Source organism: Anser anser (assembly GCF_964211835.1).
Source record: "Anser anser genome assembly, chromosome: 5".
In the NCBI taxonomy this organism is placed as follows: Eukaryota; Metazoa; Chordata; class Aves; order Anseriformes; family Anatidae; genus Anser; species Anser anser.
The window spans coordinates 32437845-32456280 of record NC_139725.1 but is presented as its reverse complement, the minus strand read 5'-3'; the positions used below and the strand labels follow the sequence as shown (position 1 = coordinate 32456280).

Genomic DNA, 18436 nt, shown 5'->3' with positions numbered 1-18436 from the left:
GGTGTTGTGGATTGGGGTACTTCTACTCACAAGAAATACTATTGCAAAGGGTGTTTTGATTCCTAATGGACAAAGGGATTTTTTGCTGTTTGTAGCAGACAGTGTATCCATTCTTTTCTATGGCAAATGGTGTTTCTGTAAAGACACTTCTTTTCTTTCACTAGCAACTCCTGTTCATCACAAAAAAGACCAAATCATCTGTCTAGTGTAAAAAAAAAAATAGAAAAGAAGAAGCTGTTTTTTGAACAGATATAAGCAGAAAATACTCCTGAACATCCGTAAAGAGCAACATTGGGTTAAAAGTGAGACATGCCATTCTGCCATTTCCCCACTCCAAGAACAAATATATATAAGCCACTGCTAATCCTTCACTTGATTCTTCTCAGCAGTCTACAAAGAGTCTGTCAGGTATCACACCTTGTGCTACTATTGTCTTTCCAAAACAGAGCTCTGTGTATGAGACATAACAGATAAATGTTTGTATTGGTCAAAACAGGAGAAGGTGAAAGAAAGAACATATGCATATGTTCCAAAATGAGCATTTTTTCTGAAGTTGTGCAGTGAGAGGCCCTTGCATTTTACTACTTGCATTGCTCTTGAAAAATCCTAGAGTGACACATGGCTATGCAGGACAGCTTGGCAGAGACACGTCAAACATGAGACCTGCAACCCTTGCATCTGAATGTAATGAGGAAGTCATCAATTCTGCAGCTGGACAACCTATCGTGAAGCAATTGCATTCCTATTTCCACACACAGTCAAATCTGTCCTTTCTGACTGCCCTGTTGGTGCAGGAAGCTTGTAATTCATGATCAAAAGAAAAATGTCATCATTAGAATCATGAGGATTAATAACTTGTAACTCCTACAGGTTAGTACAGCTTAACTATATTACCTTCTTCAAAAGGTTGCCCTCATGGAGGTTTTAAAAAGGGAACAACGAGCTATAGAAATGGTCTGTTGTACTCGATTTGAAATTAGTAAATTGAGCAAACAGCTGAGAAACAAAAAAAAAAAAACAGTGCTTTGGCATAATACCACAGTATTAGAGCAAAAGGTCAGCGATGCGTACATCAGCCAGACTCCAGATACTAGTTTCACTAGGCAAAAATAACATTGATGTCACTATGTGATTTAAGACTTCACAATCAAAAATAAAAATCAAGGTTTAGGGGGCTTTTCTTGACATACAGAAAATGTCAACTATTTAAAAACTTTTTATAGAGAAGAACAATGGGGTTAAGGAAGAGCAACTTGATTTTCTTTCATAAAAACACTGAATTTATCCCTTACCCCACTCTTGTGTTACAAAATAAATGTGCCAAGTCAGACATCTCTAAGACTGGTATATCCTAACACACACAGACTGGCCCAATTTCCATACTGGCCCCCTTACAAATTTTAGTGCTCCTGTATAAAAAGGTCCTTCTCACATGAGAAGTAGGTATCACCAAGTGAATCTTAGCGCTCACAAGCTGCTCTCTCTGATGTTACCTGGAGGATCCAACTCCCAGCTGGCAGGTGTTGAAATGACCTCAGTAGCATCAAATAAAATTACTGTTTTTGCTATTGGGACTGTGTCTTCAGATAATCATCTCTATAAAATGTTTGGGTTTTTTTTTTCTATAGCAAAGGGCAGAAACAACAAGTCAAGTACAACAGTTCCTTAAGGAGTGTCAGGACTAGTTTATTGGCTAGGGAGACCTCATGAGTATGTTCCCAAACCAGTGGGAGTTTCACTGTTTTTTCTCTCTAGCAAAGGAAAAGAGGAGCTGCATGCACCAGGAGTCAGGCTGCACCCAGCTCCTGGCCCCAGCACAAGCTGTGCAGCAGACTGACACCACCACGCTAACCCCCTCCCTATCACTTTCCCTCTCTCTCACTCTTTGCCTGTAGATATTTTTAGATTTCACGGGTTAAAGCTCGCCTCTTCTCAGTGTTTCTATACACAGGGCCAGCGCACACACACATGCGCTAGTACAACTCCAGCACAGGAGTCAGCCTACAAATTACCTTGTGCCACATCAAGGAACAAATTCCAGCTTCTTACAGCAAAATACTGCGGCCCTTCAAGAAGATGCACGATGTGCTCAATCACAAGGAATTTCATCGCTTACAACTTTGACTAGGAGATTTTCAACAGAAAGAAAAAAGGGGGAAGAACAACTTCCTCTTTTCACAAATTTCCTTCTAGTTTTCAAGATCTTGCTTTCTTTCAACACTTGCTCGAAGGCTGATTCCCATGCCGTCCGCCATAAATGCAGCAGTGGCTCAGCAGACAGCTGCTGGGTCAGTTCCCAGCACTACTGTTACCACTACAGCTGAAGGTACAGGTGGGGGCACAGGGGGGATTTATTCTGCCATTATAAGTCGCAACCAGCCCATTATCAAAGTAAAGGAAAAGACCTATGAAGAGCTTCACAAGAAGTGCCTAGAGAAAAACATTCTCTATGAGGATCCTGATTTCCCACCTAATGAGAGTTCCCTCTTCTACAGCCAGAAAATCCCCATCAAGTTTGAATGGAAAAGACCACGCGTAAGTAATACATTTGCTGATAATTTTTTGTTTTCTGTAAATTGTTCACTATGAACATACATTCTTCTTGCAGAAGGAGTTGGGGGGAGAATAAGCTGGAAGTGTATTTGCTTAGAGCTCTCCTGGAAGATAACTAGCTAGGCTCTAGAAGCTCAGCAAGTATACATACTTCGGTATTTATGGCCAAAATACAATAAAAACAAAAAATAGAAGGAAGTATGTAGAAGTATGGAACTTAATTTTATTCTTACATGACCCGCTAGGAATTTTCTCATCTGACAAAAAAATTGTCCTCGTTGTTCTGCAATATACTCCTGGGTTTGCTGAGGCTTAGTGTTTCAACAGTACCTCATTTCACTTACAACTTGTCTTTCGTATTCAGTTTTCCTAATCTGTGAAAATAAAAGGACAGACAATACTCCAAAACATGCTTTTATTCAGTTGTTAGTTCTCCACATTGCTTAATAGACTTGGGAAGGTTGGTTAGCTTTTTATCTGCTTGCCAAGAGTATGGGTGTTGCAATCACTATGAGGACAGACTCCTGCTTACAAACCCTCCTTCCTTTTAGTGTCTTGTGGCCATTCCTGAGCCAGCTGCCTTCTTTACCACACATGGAAGAATAATTCTTCAATTTATAACTGATTCCTTGTCCTACTGCAGGGCTAGTTTTCCTCTTTCTCTGTCATTCCTGCTGGGCATCTGCTGTTTTCTAGCAAGCCAGCCCTGGGATGTCCCCTTGTCCCCTACCTGACAAGAATGTGGTTCTGAGGAGCTTCACAGAAGCCACACCTCTCCAACAGTGAAATCTGTGCTTCAGGGACAAAGTTAGCAGAGATAGATAATACCGACTACAGAAACATAAGTAAATAGCAAAAGACCAGGCGCTCTAGTGGGTGGCTGTTACACAAGGAGAGGCAGGCCATATGCTGCCCTCACAGCAGCATGAGGGACATCTGGGTGCCCTGTGCATCTGCACTGTCACATGGCAGGGTGCAGCTTCACGCCTTCATCACCATCACCGCAGCTGCATCAGCTCCTGGAAATGGGTGTGAATGAGCTAAATGCAGCCGTGATCAGTCATCTTTAAAGGGTGGGATTTCCCATATTTCTACAGGGAGGAATGCGGTATGGCAGTATAGTGGATAGGTACCAGCACCCTAGGGCAAACAGTCTACAAGTGTGAATATGAAAATATCAAAAACGCAGTGCACCATCACCTTTAACTAATATAAATGAGCATGTGCAGATCAAGCCTGTTTTTTTAGAAAGGTTCAGACTTCAGGACCTCTATCCCAAAGGTATTTCTTTAGGCCAGTTATTAACAATGAAGTTTTCTCATCCATACTTACTATTCACATAGCTACAACACATCTGAGACTGTATAAAACTCAAAATACAATCTAATTACCAAAACCAAAGCTATCTTTGTTTTTGCAACACAAGAGTCAGGCAAATGATGTATCCGTGACACCAGTCACAGGTTGGAGCAGATGCAGGGGCTCCAGAGAGTAGGGGTCATGGCCTGCTGAGTGCTGGCATGCTATGGGTCACAGAACCAGTCGGTCCTGACCCTAACGTGGGTGGCTACCCTGCTTGGGGCCCACTGGGCCTTGGTGGTTGAGATGCCTGTGCCTTCTGTTGCAAATGTGTTTCTTTTAAAGCCACCCTGTAATTCAGGACAATGCTGTACCCAGCAGGTCCCCAAAGAGGGAAGAGCTGCATGTGATGCTTGCTTCTTTTACAATGGACCCATACCATGACTGCAAAATGAAATTTCTCTTGAGACCTGATGCAAGTGACCTATATATGCAGATCTCAGATTGATACAAGACTTTGCTTTATTGGACTTTGAAACTGAAGAATGTATCACTGGCAGCAGGGCATGTCTGATAATATTCCACACAGGAATAGACATGACAGGCATATTAAAGAACATCATAGACTCAAAACATTGCATGTTTTATAATACCATAAAGATATGGATAACTTTTGTTCTTATCAAATTGTAATGGCATTTTTTTGGCAAAGAAAGTGGCTAGTTTATAAACTGTGGTCTCGTAAAGTGGTAACTTGAAATTACTTTGAAGTTCACATTGACTTTGAGAACATATTCTAAAAGAAAACAAAATACCAGACGGTTCAGAAAGTCCCGAGAGAATATCCTAATACTAGCTTCACTCTAAATCCTTTTCCTATAGTGTATTGCATATGTCACTTACTCCCAGAAATAGCAAATAAACAAGTGGTCCATGTGATATAAGATTTTGTTTGAAACAGAGAGCTGGGAAAGAAGTGACCTGTTCCTGACTGCCTCTGGCTTTCTCTGTCACCTTAGCCATGCCATGCAACCAATTTATATCCAACTTCTTTCCCCAAAAAAAAAATAATGTAGGAGAATGTTAATATCCATGAAAGAGTGATGCTGGTAGTAAATGAGCATTATTTTCCATGACACAAATCCACATGGGATTGTTGAATGAAAGTTTCTCCAGAATTTCCAAGTATTTTTCAAGGAATCACAGTCAGTCTAAAGGGCGCTTATCTGCCATTCACAAACACCGTAACCAAGCACTGGTAGCAGTGATGTTCCTCAGCTGAACAGCATGGCTGAGCTGAGGTCTCAGCATTACGTACTAACACAAGGAATGCCTGCTGCTGTTTCTGGGATTTTGGCAGGACCCCACAGCAGGGACAAGATCCCCCTGGAGCTACCCCCTGCTATCCTGCATCTGACCCTGCTGGCTCTTCCCTTCACAGTTGGGGCTCCCCAAGGGCCAGCTCCTCTGCCACCGCCTCCCAAAGCGATTGGGCACGGAGGTCACAAGGAGCGTCACCGTCAAAAGGACGGCTGCCACACAGGGCAGCTATGAAGCCTGCTGCTGGGGTGGCAAAGAGGCCTCTGTAATTCTATACTGTGATGGCCATGCCACCACCTGAACGTGAAGAGAGGACCTCGCAAGCACAGCTTGGGCAAAAGCCAAGCAACAGCTGTGGCAGCCTTGTCCTGCTGCGCTGCAGGCCCCGTGCACGGAGGGAATCGGCCCTCCAGCCCAAAGCAACCAGAGGAGGCTTCAGTGCCTCATCTGACCAGGCTGCTGAGGTGCACAGTATGGTTTATCAGCTGGTGGTGGTGACAAGGGCATCTGGAAGAGTTTGTTTAATGTTACATTGAACTAGGTCACAGGGAAGCATAGGTTTCCTGTCATAAAATTAGATTGCTAACAGCTCCTAGGTAGATGTCCTGCTTTCCTCCGGAAATTTCACATTAGCTCTGGGAGATGAGGACACTGCTACCACAAAACAAGGACAGTGTTTATTACCAGCAAGGCAGGACTTTCAGGTGAGGGGAATCCAACTCTGGAACTCTACAACCAGTTTGGTGTCTGACAAGGGTGGGCTCTGCCTTGAAGCCTGAAGTGCAGCCATGTCATGGCAAACAAGGTCTGGACCATAAGGGGCCAAGGGAAAAGCAGCAGCCCATGAACTCTTTGGCCAAGAAGATTCTTCCTCTGCTTGATGGGATGGGTTTAGGGAATTTACTTAGAAAACTGTAGTCTATTACAAGCATTTTTTAAACGAATAAATGCCTTTTACTGCAACAGTATAACCTGACTGCAGGACTTTTCCTGACAGAGAACAAAAGCTAAGGAAAATGTAACAGAAGTCAGATGCCATTTTCAGTTGCATGCTGCCTTTGTGTTTTCCATTGCTCTCTTCCAACTAGCACATAAGTACTCTGTCCAGAAAACAGCATGCACTATGGATGGTTTTTCCTTTAGTTCTGTGTCTGTTGCTGCAACGCTCACTCTGGCTCTTTGTAATGAAACTACAATACAAACTGAATCAACACAACAAATATAAAAGGCCCATTGGACAGTACCCAAGGCAGTCTGAGTCACACTGATCAGAGGAGACTCTTTGTAGATGAATTATGGCATCAGTGAGGTGCATCCTATTGGAATTCTCTCTGGTAACTTGACCTCAGAGATGAGGAGCAACCTGTTGCTCAGCCAGGAAGACTGGAAGATCACATGAATTAACTGCATCTTAAACACCAGGTTGCCTTGCTCTGCTGACAGTTTCTCATCAGCCTTGGAAGATGTTGAAACCTTTCCCTGCAACCTTGGCTGTACTCAGCACAACTAGCATAGCCGGAGATGAAGCAGAGTAATACAATATTGAAAGCATATCCACAGTGTACTAAATGCATCTAGCCACTGTGAAAAAAATGCAAGAAAAGCATTTTGGTCATGCCTAAAATCAGTCCATATGGCAAATGTATGATTCCCTCCATTGTATTCCTTTACAGATCATCCTCCAAAGCAAATGAGCTCAAGATGTAGTAAATTGCACTGAGTAGCAATTAATCATCAATGTATATTTAATATTCGGAAACAATTAAGCATCATCTAACTACTTTAATCTAAAATACAGCATGCTGAATTCCAGAGCTGGTTATTTTAGTAGTAGCAGGGTCAGGACGTAAATGCAGCAATGGTGGAGGGAAAAAAATCCCAAAGCCTGATATCTCACAGCTAGTTTTCAAGACAGCACCATGACAATGTGAGGAAGCTAGTGGGTGGAGAACAGCATGAAGTTATCTCAAACAGCTGCCTTGACAGAACTGGACCTCAGAACAGCTGACTGAGGCTTGAAATAACAGAACAATCCCTCCATTCCCTTCCACAGGGAGAGTAAGGCTGCAGGGAGCCGGAAGAGATGGTCTCTATCTGGCTCTATGACTAATCCAAATAGTTACATCAAAGCAACCCTGCTGAACACTGCAATGGAGCAAAAAGTGGGTCAAAGCCAAGTGAAACTATTAGACCTGAAACATGAGTCTGGGAAAATCCAGGGCTACCCTGATGACATGGGAAAATGCTTCAGTACACAGAGGTAGCCACCTGTACAGTCAATTTTTCCACTCACACAAGCAATTATCAGTTGTATTCTCATTCTCCTTCCCACTCCAACCCTGTGATCTTCCAGCAAAATGGGTTCTTGGACTATGTCTTCTTCCCCATTTGCAGCTGTTCAGGAAACTAGTCCTCAGATTGCAATATCTTTCTTTTCTTACCCTCGCAAGAGATGGTCCAAAAGTTAGGTGTCTTCCTTTTCTTCCCAAAACCAAGCATTTGAATGTGAGGGATGGGATAAAGCAGAGACATTAGAGATAGATTGTTTTTATTTCCCCCTGTAGGACAGATTATACCTACTACTTTCCTTGCCTTTCCAAACCCTGTGCGGGTTTTCATCCCATGTGGGAACCAATGATGTAGTGAATATGGAAAAGATTCTGTGCAAACGCTGCAATAGTCCCACCTCCATTTGCTGGTACTTCCTACATAGTCCTTCCCTCTGCTGCCTGAAACCTGGAATATTCAGATTCCAAAATATTTCATTAGTGAAGCTCTACAGATGAAACTCTGAAAGAGATTTTCATATCCACAAACTGTCTTACAGAAAAACCATTATCCTAAAACAGCCTTTATTTCTGTGGAAAACAGGCATCCTAATGCATGCTTTTTCTTCTCAAAAATCTGCTTATATTTTACAGGAAATCTGTGAGAATCCACGATTTATTATTGGTGGAGCTAACAGAACAGATATCTGCCAAGGAGAATTAGGTATGAAATTGTTACTTCTTCCCTGCACTTTTTAGTCTGCATCCGAGTTTAGCTCTCACTTAATTTACTTTTGCTTCCAAGGTGACATTTTAAATTCTCTCAGTATAATACTACACATGTACTAATTCTTTCTCTATAGCAAAATGGTGATATCTGCCTACTACCAGTCTAGGGAAGAACTTTGACCAAACAACTCTGCTTTTCATCAACTAATATCATGACTGTGTTACAAAGCACCACCTGGCAAAACTTGGTCTTTCTCTCAAGCGTAGAGGATGAACAAAATAAGTCAAGATAAGAGATAAGGAGCTACTTGACTTGGATTAAAATCTCATCAGCTACCATTGTATTGTTTCAGATATTTAGTCTTGTTATTTTCAAACAGGAGCTTCTGGAGGTCTTCAGCTAAGTGTGTCTTGTAGTCAAGGGCAACCCCTATACTGAAGAACTTAAGCTCAGAAGCCCAGAAATACTTTGATATATAAAGCCACTACTTATGTACAAGTGACACCTCTGCAACTGTCATCCATATGGCGCTTACCTGCGCTGCTTTGGAAAGTCATTCCCCTCTCAGCTTTTCCATGTCTTTCACGGTTTTATAACAAATCACATGACTCTCTTCCTAATATGTATTAATCTTTCCATTCTATTTAACAGGTGTATGTAGCCAATAGTGCCAACGAGCACTTCCACGGCATAAATAAATAAGTGCTCAAGTACTGCAAAACACATTGAGAACAGCCCTTTACTGAAAGGCCATGGCATGCTGTACTAAGAATTAATTTATCACTTTGCAGTATCTCAGCTTTTCCCTCTGATTCTAGCTGCTCTGTCCCTTAATTTTGTCTGCTGCTTCCTCTTGTTTACAGGTGACTGCTGGTTCCTGGCTGCCATTGCTTGTCTGACACTGAATAAAAAACTGCTCTGCAGAGTTATACCTCATGACCAGTCCTTTATACAAAACTATGCTGGCATCTTTCACTTTCAGGTGAGTCCCTTCATCTAGCAGTAAGCAGATGTAATTATATTCAAAGCTCAGCTCTTAGCACCCTGTTCCCTCCCTTTCCTTTCCCCACTCTGTGGAAGTATGAGCAAGAGCAGAGAAGGAATAAGGATCAAATTCCCTCACCCTAAACTCTTCCAACAGGGCAGTCACAGAAGGGCAATTAGGGAGCATTAACCCACCAACGAAGCATGTGCAGATCAGCAAGGCCTGTGTGTAAGGGAAAGCAACAGGTGCTCGGTCCTGCCTCGCTGCTCGGATGCAGTGCTACAGCCAACACAAAGACATTGGTTGGCAAGAGCAACTATTTTTAGACCCACAAGCAGCTGGTCTCTGTCAAAAACAAGTTCTTGAAGAACTGATTTTTTTTTTCCAGAAAAGAATGGCTGTTCTGCGTATTCCCCATGGTTCTCTTAAGAGACTCCCTTAAGATGGATGCATTGCCCTAGGTACTTCAGTATGGCTGCCTCCCTCCCCATGTCATTGCTTTTTGGTCCTGTACTGCAGGACCTGGCAGTACAGCTTCACCCCAGCCACAGGCCTTTCCCCATGCTTGTCCAAAATCCAGGTGGCTGCAGGAGCACCAGGTAAATCTGAAGGACTTGAGATTCAGCATAAACCAGAGCAGCTTTTCAGCCAGGTTTCCCCCTCTCTGCACAGAATGAACCCAGAGGTTTTTCTGTTTGCTTTCATTCAGTTTTGGCGCTATGGAGACTGGGTGGATGTTGTCATCGATGACTGCCTACCCACATACAACAACCAGCTGGTCTTCACCAAGTCCTCCCAGCGCAACGAGTTCTGGAGCGCTCTCCTGGAAAAGGCTTATGCAAAGTAAGAACCACCTGCTGCACCATGCCACACTCCCTGTGGTTGGGGAGCTGGTTAAACTCATGTACAGGACTTGTCACATACACGTAGAGAAGCTCTGCATATACCACTGCCTTTTTGCATAGAGTCTAGTGGATCAGAATTAGGGATGGGGTAAAGCATATTTTCAGGGTATTCATTCAGAAGCCTACATTTTATTTTCAACATCTTTTTTATTTGCAGGTGGCATTTTTTAAAGCTATAAATTTAAGGGTTAGCAAACAGATTCATTTAGTATATGTATATATATATTTATACATACACACAGTAGATAAATATATTACATATAAGAGAAAAAATATATAGTATATACATGTACATATCTTTATCTATGTAAAAGAGACTCTTGCAATTCTTTTCTCATTCCAAGACTCCACGGGTCCTATGAAGCTTTGAAAGGAGGCAACACCACAGAGGCCATGGAGGACTTCACAGGAGGAGTGACAGAGTTCTATGAGATAAAGGATGCTCCTAAAGATATCTATAAAATCATGAAACATGCCATTGCCAGAGGATCCCTCATGGCCAGCTCCATTGATGTGAGTCCATATAAACTTTACAGATAAGCCTTAAGATATGCAAAAATCTCCATTTGTAATCAAATATATACCAACTTTTGGAACAGCTTGGTTTAGTCCACATAAGCAAACATCCATTTGTAGGAGATAGGGCAGCCTGCACTAAACACTTATCATTAGAGAATGGAAAGTTCCAAAAGGTAAGTGAACAGAAGCAGAAGAGGGAGGTCAGGAGAAGGGGTCCAGCCAACAAAACCATCACCCCCCTCTCAGTGCCTTCACCTCAAGTAAAAAGAGGTTAGTAGAGGGGTGCTGCAACTTGATTGAGATGCAAATCTTCATGTCAAAGATGCTCAAAGTGTCCAAATGCTTAGGAAGTTAATCCCTTGATTCCCAACATAGCCTTAGATCGTCTATATTCACTGTGGTTAATTTAGAAGTGAAAGTAAAAAACCACTAGTTTCAATAACTAGTGTGACATAGCAATAAAAGCATGAGAACAACCAGTGATACCAACCACTGTAGATGAGTATGGACCATCTTGAAGAGATAAGAGAAGAAAAGCTATCTAGGCTTTTTTTAAAAAACGAACAAACAAAAAACACTCCTCTTTCTTGTATTATTTCTCTTTGCTCTCCCTGCCTCCTCTTTCCACGCTGAACTTTTCTCCTATTCTCTGTCTCAGGATAACTTAGGCTTTTCCTACGGATCAGCTCCTCGAAGCGACATTGGCGAACTGATTGCTCGAATGGTGAAGAATCTAGAAAATGCACAGATGTCTCACCCCACTGTGGACTACCAGGGGACAGATGAAAGGCCAGCCTGGGTTTGTACATTTCTAGAAGTAGTTAATTTCACAGGACTTTTATTTACAGAACAGTTAGAGAAACATATCACTTACAATTTTAAATCCTTATTTCACTTCACTGAATTATCCCAACAGTAAAGATCTGTTCTTTTGAATGCTATTTGACATACATGTTTAAGGACTTCAGTCCTTCCAAGTGTATCCATCACTGATACACCTATCTAGAGGGCTTTGCTGATACTGATGCAAAGGGCTGCTGACTTGTGGTACAGGCTTCCAATTTTCAGAGCTTACTTGTACAGTAGAAATGAAAGCAGATTCACATAAAATACGTCTAAGTTCCACATTTGTTATTAAGTTTAGTAACAGGAAACGATTAATGCATTTTAGCAAGTCCCTCACTTATGGAGGATGTAAAGAGTGAGAGAATTAAAATATTAGGATGGAACAAGTTCCCAGACTGCGTGGGGTTTTTTGAGAAAGAAATTAGTAGCAAGCTCTGTATAGCTCTCACTCCAGGCACAAAAGGTCTTGGTGAATTTACTTTGAAACAAAGAACTATGGAACACTGCCCACAAATGGAGGGGAGTCTGCTCTTGGGGTGGACTTGGAGTGAGTGAACACTCAGAGATAGGTGGAGAGCTCCTATTAGATTACTGCCTTTACGATCCTAATTTTAAAAGCACAACAAGGAAAAGGAAAAAACATGTCTAGTTTGGTGTGTGTTATGAAAAAAATTCATATGCTCAAGTTGCTGTGTATCTAGAAAAATAAAAGGAGGGCTATTAAAAACATTAGATAAAAACCCCATATCTTAACTTAAAACTTAAAAGCTTCCAAATCTGTAAATGAACACATTACTGTCCCCTTCTCTCTACCAGACAGTTGTCATACCTTGCCTTTTAGGGAGCTGTGTTTTAGTGACAGAAATTACTTCTCTCACTTTACCGAGAAGAGAAAAAAACACCAAAAAAGCATACTACATTTCTAAATTTTTTGATTATGCAAACTCTTCTGCATTTGCAGCAGAAGTAGCCATTTTTTCTGCTTTAGTCATCCATATTTAGTCTTCCTGAAAGACTGAAATGGTGTAACTCTTTGGGAAAGCCCAGTTCTTTTGCACGCATGACTGTCCAAATCACCCATGTTCTGAGGGGAATTTCCCCCTTGGTGACTGTCTAGTGATGGAACGTTACAAAACTCTTTCTATAGTTGCTGTGCCAGCAACTGTTTTGCTGCTGGTTGTTACACTCCTGAGCCATCACTAGAAAATATCATGGCTCTTGATGGAAAGAGGCAGACAATGCAGACCTCAGAAGCACTCCAGAGAAGTGGATCAGGGTTCCAGCAACAGAAAATAATGTTCTTAAATAGAAAAGAGTGAAAGGGGTTCTGCTAAGTAATGAAATTGACAACATGAGAAGAAATTAAGAAAAATGGAAATAGATAGGAGGTAATAGATGGGAAGAGTATAGAATCTAGAGCAAGATAAAGAAACAAGAGCAGAAAGGAAATAATGGAAAATAACTGTGACAGCCAAGAAGTATTTGGATGAGATTCCTCCCTGCGCAACCTGAGAATGTAACTGTGTGACCTTACTAATTCTCCATTTCCAGCCCTGACTTTCTCATGTCCTCAGATGCATCAAAAAACAGATGGAAGAGTTACTGGCAGGGCCTCACAGTCACTTCTCTGTGAGGGAATGAAGGAAGGGAAGTTTCACACGTGGTCCATGTGCACTTAGTGTAGCCTTCCTTTCCCACTATTCTTAGTGATTTCTCCTGCAAGGATACTGAACTATATAAACCTGCCACCCTGCTCTCAATTCTTTATCTCCCACGTAAGTAGTATTTTCAGACTTATAAATAAAAATGCATCACTTACAGTAACAGTTGATTACCAAGACATCAAATGTATTTATATCTGCTGAAGAAAGCTACACCCTTCCTGTGTGCCAGCTGAAAAAATTACAGTCACAGAGATTATGGAATAAAATGTACATCTCCACAGGAGATATATATATATATATTTTTAATAGTGTAATTTAGTAAAAACAGTATGAACTTTTTTTTTTAACATTGTTGTGATAACATTGTAGCAGTGTGTTAAGATGAAAGTATCCTAATACATGTTGAGCTGCTCTGAAGTTTCCAGTTTAATCTGCAATAACCTTACTGAGCCATACAAGAACATACTATTCCAGGATGAACAGTCCTACTAATAGAAAATTTAATCATTTTGATTAGGTATGCTATATACTAGCATGTTCTGAGTGGAAGAAAAAAAGCAAACTACACAAAGGGGAAAAGGTAAATCACAAATTGTCCTCTACAATGAATATTATTAACTTTTTGCTCTTTAAATTAATTCTTCACTCCTTTTTAATCAATAATGTTAATTCTGTGGACACTAAGCCTGGTCACCTTGATAAATGGGAAAAAGGAAACAAGACAAAAAAAAAAAAAAGACTTCATCACCCAAACAGCATCATCCTCCCTCCCGCCTCAGAGCAGCTGGCTGAGCTTCTCATGCCTTTCACAAATTTTTATCCTGTGTCTAACAGACCATAGTGCCAATGCAGTATGAAACCCGGATGTCTTGTGGGCTGGTCAAAGGTCACGCCTACTCTGTCACAGCTGTGGAAGAGGTATGTACAGTCCCTTTCCTCCTACTGTGGGGACCTGTGGTCTAGAATGGCCTAGCGTCATGCACACTGGCAAAGTTGTGGATTGGGGGGCAAAAAAAGAGAGGAGGGGGAGATGAATTATGAAAGAAATCTAATAATTAAATGAAAGAGCAGCTTTGTGGAGAAACAAACCCAAGTTTTGGCTTTCTGTGTAAATGGGTGTTCCTCCATGGTCTGCATGGGCAAAGGTGGCCATAGCTGGCCACCTCTTGGTCTTACAGTCTTCCTGCACTCACTCAAGTCAGTTCAGGCTGGGTGATGGCCTTGAAAATCACCATCACTTGGGGGAGCTGGTATCAGGGATGAGTCAGACAGAGCATTTCCTTTTTGAGCCTATTTCTCACAAAATAATTCAGCTGATTTATGTTGCCTTCTCTTTCAATTAGACAATATTTAAAGGGGAAAAAATACGCCTGGTAAGGTTGAGAAACCCCTGGGGACAGGTGGAATGGAACGGACCTTGGAGTGATAAGTGAGTAAGAAGTATCCAGCAACTTCATTTGATTTAAAAAAAAAAAAATAATAATGCAGCTTCATTTGCCCTTAGACAGCTTGTGCATGGTCCTAGTATTTAACAAGGAGGTATTTAAATGGTCTTTTCTGGCATTTTGAAGAACATCATATTTCAGTGCTTAGATAAAGCTGTAGAAAGCAAAGCATACCTAGAAAAGATGTTGAGAGAAGGGGATTTAACCAATGGAAAGCCAGTCTAATGATACATTTAGTCTGTTTTTACTGTCTAGCAAGGTCAGCAATGTTCATATTCAAAACAAGAAGTTAAAGAATTTACAGTAGAAGAATCTTTCAAGTTATGGAAAAACTGGGTGAAGCAAGATGTCAGCACATGAGCATGTTTGGATGAAGCTTCTCATCATGTTTTGCAAAAAGGAATTTCAGTAGCTACTCTGGCAATGATAGTCTGCAAGCACTTTTGTCATTATGCTAAATAAAATAAAGAACAGATTTCTAAGAGCTGCTAGTAGGAAGTCTGAAGTGAAGGTGGAAAGGAGCAGAGCAATTCCTTCTCCGTTTGAGCATGTGGAGATGGTAGCATTGAGAACAAATGGTTGCAGATCTCACAAAGCAATTTTTTTTGTCAATGTAGAATGACAACACTTGAATTTCAACAGAGACTTACAGTAAAGAGCAGAAATTTTTAGAGAAAATTGTGTATTGCAAAAGTGTAATGTAGCTTGTTTACTCCTTTGAAGATCAGAAGAGTGGAACTTCATTAATGAAGCAGAGAAAATCCGTCTACAACACAAGATCGCAGAGGATGGGGAGTTCTGGTGAGAATATCAGTCAAAAAAATTGTGTTTCTCTAGATGTGCAACTACAGCAAAAATTAATCATACTGCACTACTTAAGTGTGTTAAAACAATTACAGTAATCTGTTTCCCCTCATATTTCCAAATAACCCCTGCTCTGCAATCTCCATCTCCCACCAGGGTTTATTGAGCCCTACCAGCACAGTCCCTCTAGTTATCCCACACTTGACAAGCTCTCTATCCTTCTTCCTATGCACCATCCTCTCATTTTGGTGTCCCCCATTTTGGAGCTGTACCTGTGTTAATTGACCAACAGGTCAAATGCGTTAGGAAATCACAGAGCTCCCATGTCAAACTTGCCCTAATGGGGGCAGTAATGTGGGTCACTCTCCACCACCTCTCCAGGAGCAGTATATCTTTCAGTTAACCACCCACCATGTACATTCATTCAGATTCATCTTCCCCTCAATTCCTCCAGGATATCTTTCGAAGATTTCATGAGGCATTTCACAAAACTTGAGATCTGTAACCTCACACCTGATACTCTGGAAGCTGATAAACTCCAGACCTGGACTGTGTCAGTCAATGAAGGGCGCTGGGTGAGAGGCTGCTCAGCTGGAGGCTGCCGCAATTATCCAGGTGAGCAATAAGTCTTAAGAGATATCACCACTTTGACAGGGACTATATTACATCCCACAGGCTACATCAGTGCTCAGCCATAGGAAATCTTTGATTCCTCAATAGATGAGCCAAGCGATTTTCCATCTGGAAATCTTCTGTCATCATGTTTGTGACAGTACCTCATAAACCCAAACAGGCAGGCCTGGCAAAGATAAATCATTGTTCAAATACTTTGCAGTGCCTCAGGTAAGAGATATCAATTTCACTCTATCAGCTTGATTTCACTCAGGAAATCCACAGATAAATTACGCCAGCTTTCAGTTCTTTGTATGTTTGTCAGATGCTAATTCTTCATTTTAAATCTTCCTTATAACTATGTAAAACTGAAAACACATGAAAATAAATAAATACATATAAATAGAAATCCAATTTTATCCTTTCCCTCAGGAATCACAGACAGGGAATGGAGAAGTTCTCTTTGGTCATAAGTATTGTTAGAAAACTGAAGCTTTACATGTTTGCTTGGGGTTGTTGGTGGCATTTCACAGATACATTTTGGACCAATCCCCAGTATCGTTTGAAGCTCCTGGAGGAAGATGACGATCCTGAGGATGAAGAGGTTATCTGCAGCTTCCTTGTTGCACTGATGCAGAAAAACAGGAGGAAAGAACGCAAGCTGGGAGCCAACCTGTACACCATTGGCTTTGCCATCTACGAGGTACCAGCTCTAGACTTGGTTCTTAGCATCAGGTCCCCACTTTTGGCAGTATGCTTTTACCAAGAGTCACTGAATTGTTCATCCTGACTACATGAATTGCAATTTTTACTTTGCAAGGAAATGAATGGAAAAGAATAAGGAAATTCACGGCTTTATAATCATTTAGCCCACAGTAACCTCAGGGTTTACCCTATCTATAAGTAACGCACTTTTAAAGGCTTTTATAGTGACTTAAAGCCAGATTTTAACATTTTTTTCCCATATATCCTTCAATCTCCTATTCATCCACGCTGAAACTAAACATTCCAATGGTAGAATCGTGTAAAAAGGGAAACATACCCAAGACAAAGGTAGTGATCAACACCTGTCCCCCTAGTGACTTCAGGAAGAAGTCAATTTGCTCAGTCCCTTGCACAGGCATATTTACTTCAAGTCTTAATGGATCTCATATAGATCCTAAGAAATCTGGAAAGGAAAATAAATTGATTAGAATATTTATATAACTTGGAGCATTTTCATTACTGGCTGCATCCCCAGAAATCTATGTGAAAACCCTTCTATATGATCTATAAGCAAGTGGGCTCACCTAATACCTCTGTTTCTTCCCTTTGTTTCTCCCTTAGGTGCCCAAAGAGGTATGAGCTGAATGGGAACTGGCTGACTTCTTGGGGTGTTCTCACAGCTAGAGTTACTGTTCTGCCTGTCTGTAAGCCAGTAGGAAAATGTCTGGTCAAGTTTTTTTTTCCAAGGATGTTACAGAAGTGAAACCACTAACCTTTCTGCTTTGAGTGTTTAGTAATATTTTGTAAGTCATTTTGAATTCCTTCTCGCTCACACCCTGTTTACGTCTGCACCTTTTACTCAGTCCTTCTTTTCTATTCTATGTGAGGCCCAGCCACACCTTTCAGAGTTGGTTGGTAAACCTGAACTGCAGGAAGCAGCATCAGCTAGCACTTAGACATTACACCCCATGCAGAAGACCCTTAAACCATTTCTGTTTCCTCCTGCAAATAATGCCAGCTGACCTAGGGTTTGCTCTACAGTCTCAGAACTTGTTTGGAAAACAAATGGTATTTTCAGCCATTGAAGAAAATGCATTATAAGTGCACAGATGGAGTCGTCCTGATCCTGCCAGTAGCTGAATCTTTGGCACCACAAGTTCTGCAAATAAGCTCACATGAAGGCTGTGTTACCTGAAAAATGTAAAGTTGACAATGTAAATGGTGTGTTTGCAGACTTATTTTAAAGGTAGTTATTTCTGCAGAAGACAACTAGTATGTGTTTTTAGCCCACAATTCTTGACTTCATATTTGAATGAATACCTTTCATGAACTATCTTTAGCAAAAAAAAAAAAAGCTTCTGCTGCTGAATTTGTGTTTTCTGTCTTGACCATGTGCTGCTTGCATGAGGAGCCACCTGGTAAACGGATAAGACGACATGCTAGTTCCTTTGTTCTGCAGATGCATGGCACTAAGCACCACTTGCAAAAGGATTTTTTCCTCTACAATGCCTCCAAAGCTAGAAGTAAGACCTACATAAACATGCGAGAAATCTCTGAGCGCTTCCGGCTGCCTCCCAGCGAGTACGTTGTCATACCATCAACATATGAACCCCACCAGGAGGGAGAATTCATCCTGAGGGTTTTCTCAGAGAAAAGAAGTCTTTCAGAGTAAGTCGCAGATGTACTTATCTGTCTCTAAAGGTAGAGGTGAGCTCACTAGTCTGTTATTTTCCCAGTCTGCAACACCCTGCTCTTCATTTTCTTAACCCCATTAGAAACTCC

At 41.3% G+C, this 18436-nt stretch overlaps 1 protein-coding gene across 5 annotated transcripts in view; it reads left to right on the top strand.

Moving 5' to 3' along the window:
• Positions 1–120: 120 nt before the first annotated feature.
• The window catches only part of CAPN3 (calpain 3), a 32342-nt gene continuing 14026 nt past the window's right edge, over positions 121–18436 (top strand). For 3 of the 5 annotated variants that reach the window (XM_083837556.1, XM_083837555.1, XM_083837554.1), the window contains exons 1-12: positions 121–2535; positions 8094–8163; positions 9033–9151; positions 9864–9997; positions 10404–10572; positions 11237–11377; positions 13923–14006; positions 14432–14517; positions 15257–15334; positions 15792–15952; positions 16483–16670; positions 18114–18322. In XM_083837556.1, the coding sequence (XP_083693682.1) occupies positions 2242–2535; positions 8094–8163; positions 9033–9151; positions 9864–9997; positions 10404–10572; positions 11237–11377; positions 13923–14006; positions 14432–14517; positions 15257–15334; positions 15792–15952; positions 16483–16670; positions 18114–18322 (1733 nt within the window). In that variant the 5' untranslated portion in view covers positions 121–2241. Of the gene's footprint in view, positions 2536–8093; positions 8164–9032; positions 9152–9863; positions 9998–10403; positions 10573–11236; positions 11378–13922; positions 14007–14431; positions 14518–15256; positions 15335–15791; positions 15953–16482; positions 16671–18113; positions 18362–18436 lie in introns of those variants that run through there. The other 2 variants (XM_083837557.1, XM_083837558.1) reach the window with 2 other exon arrangements.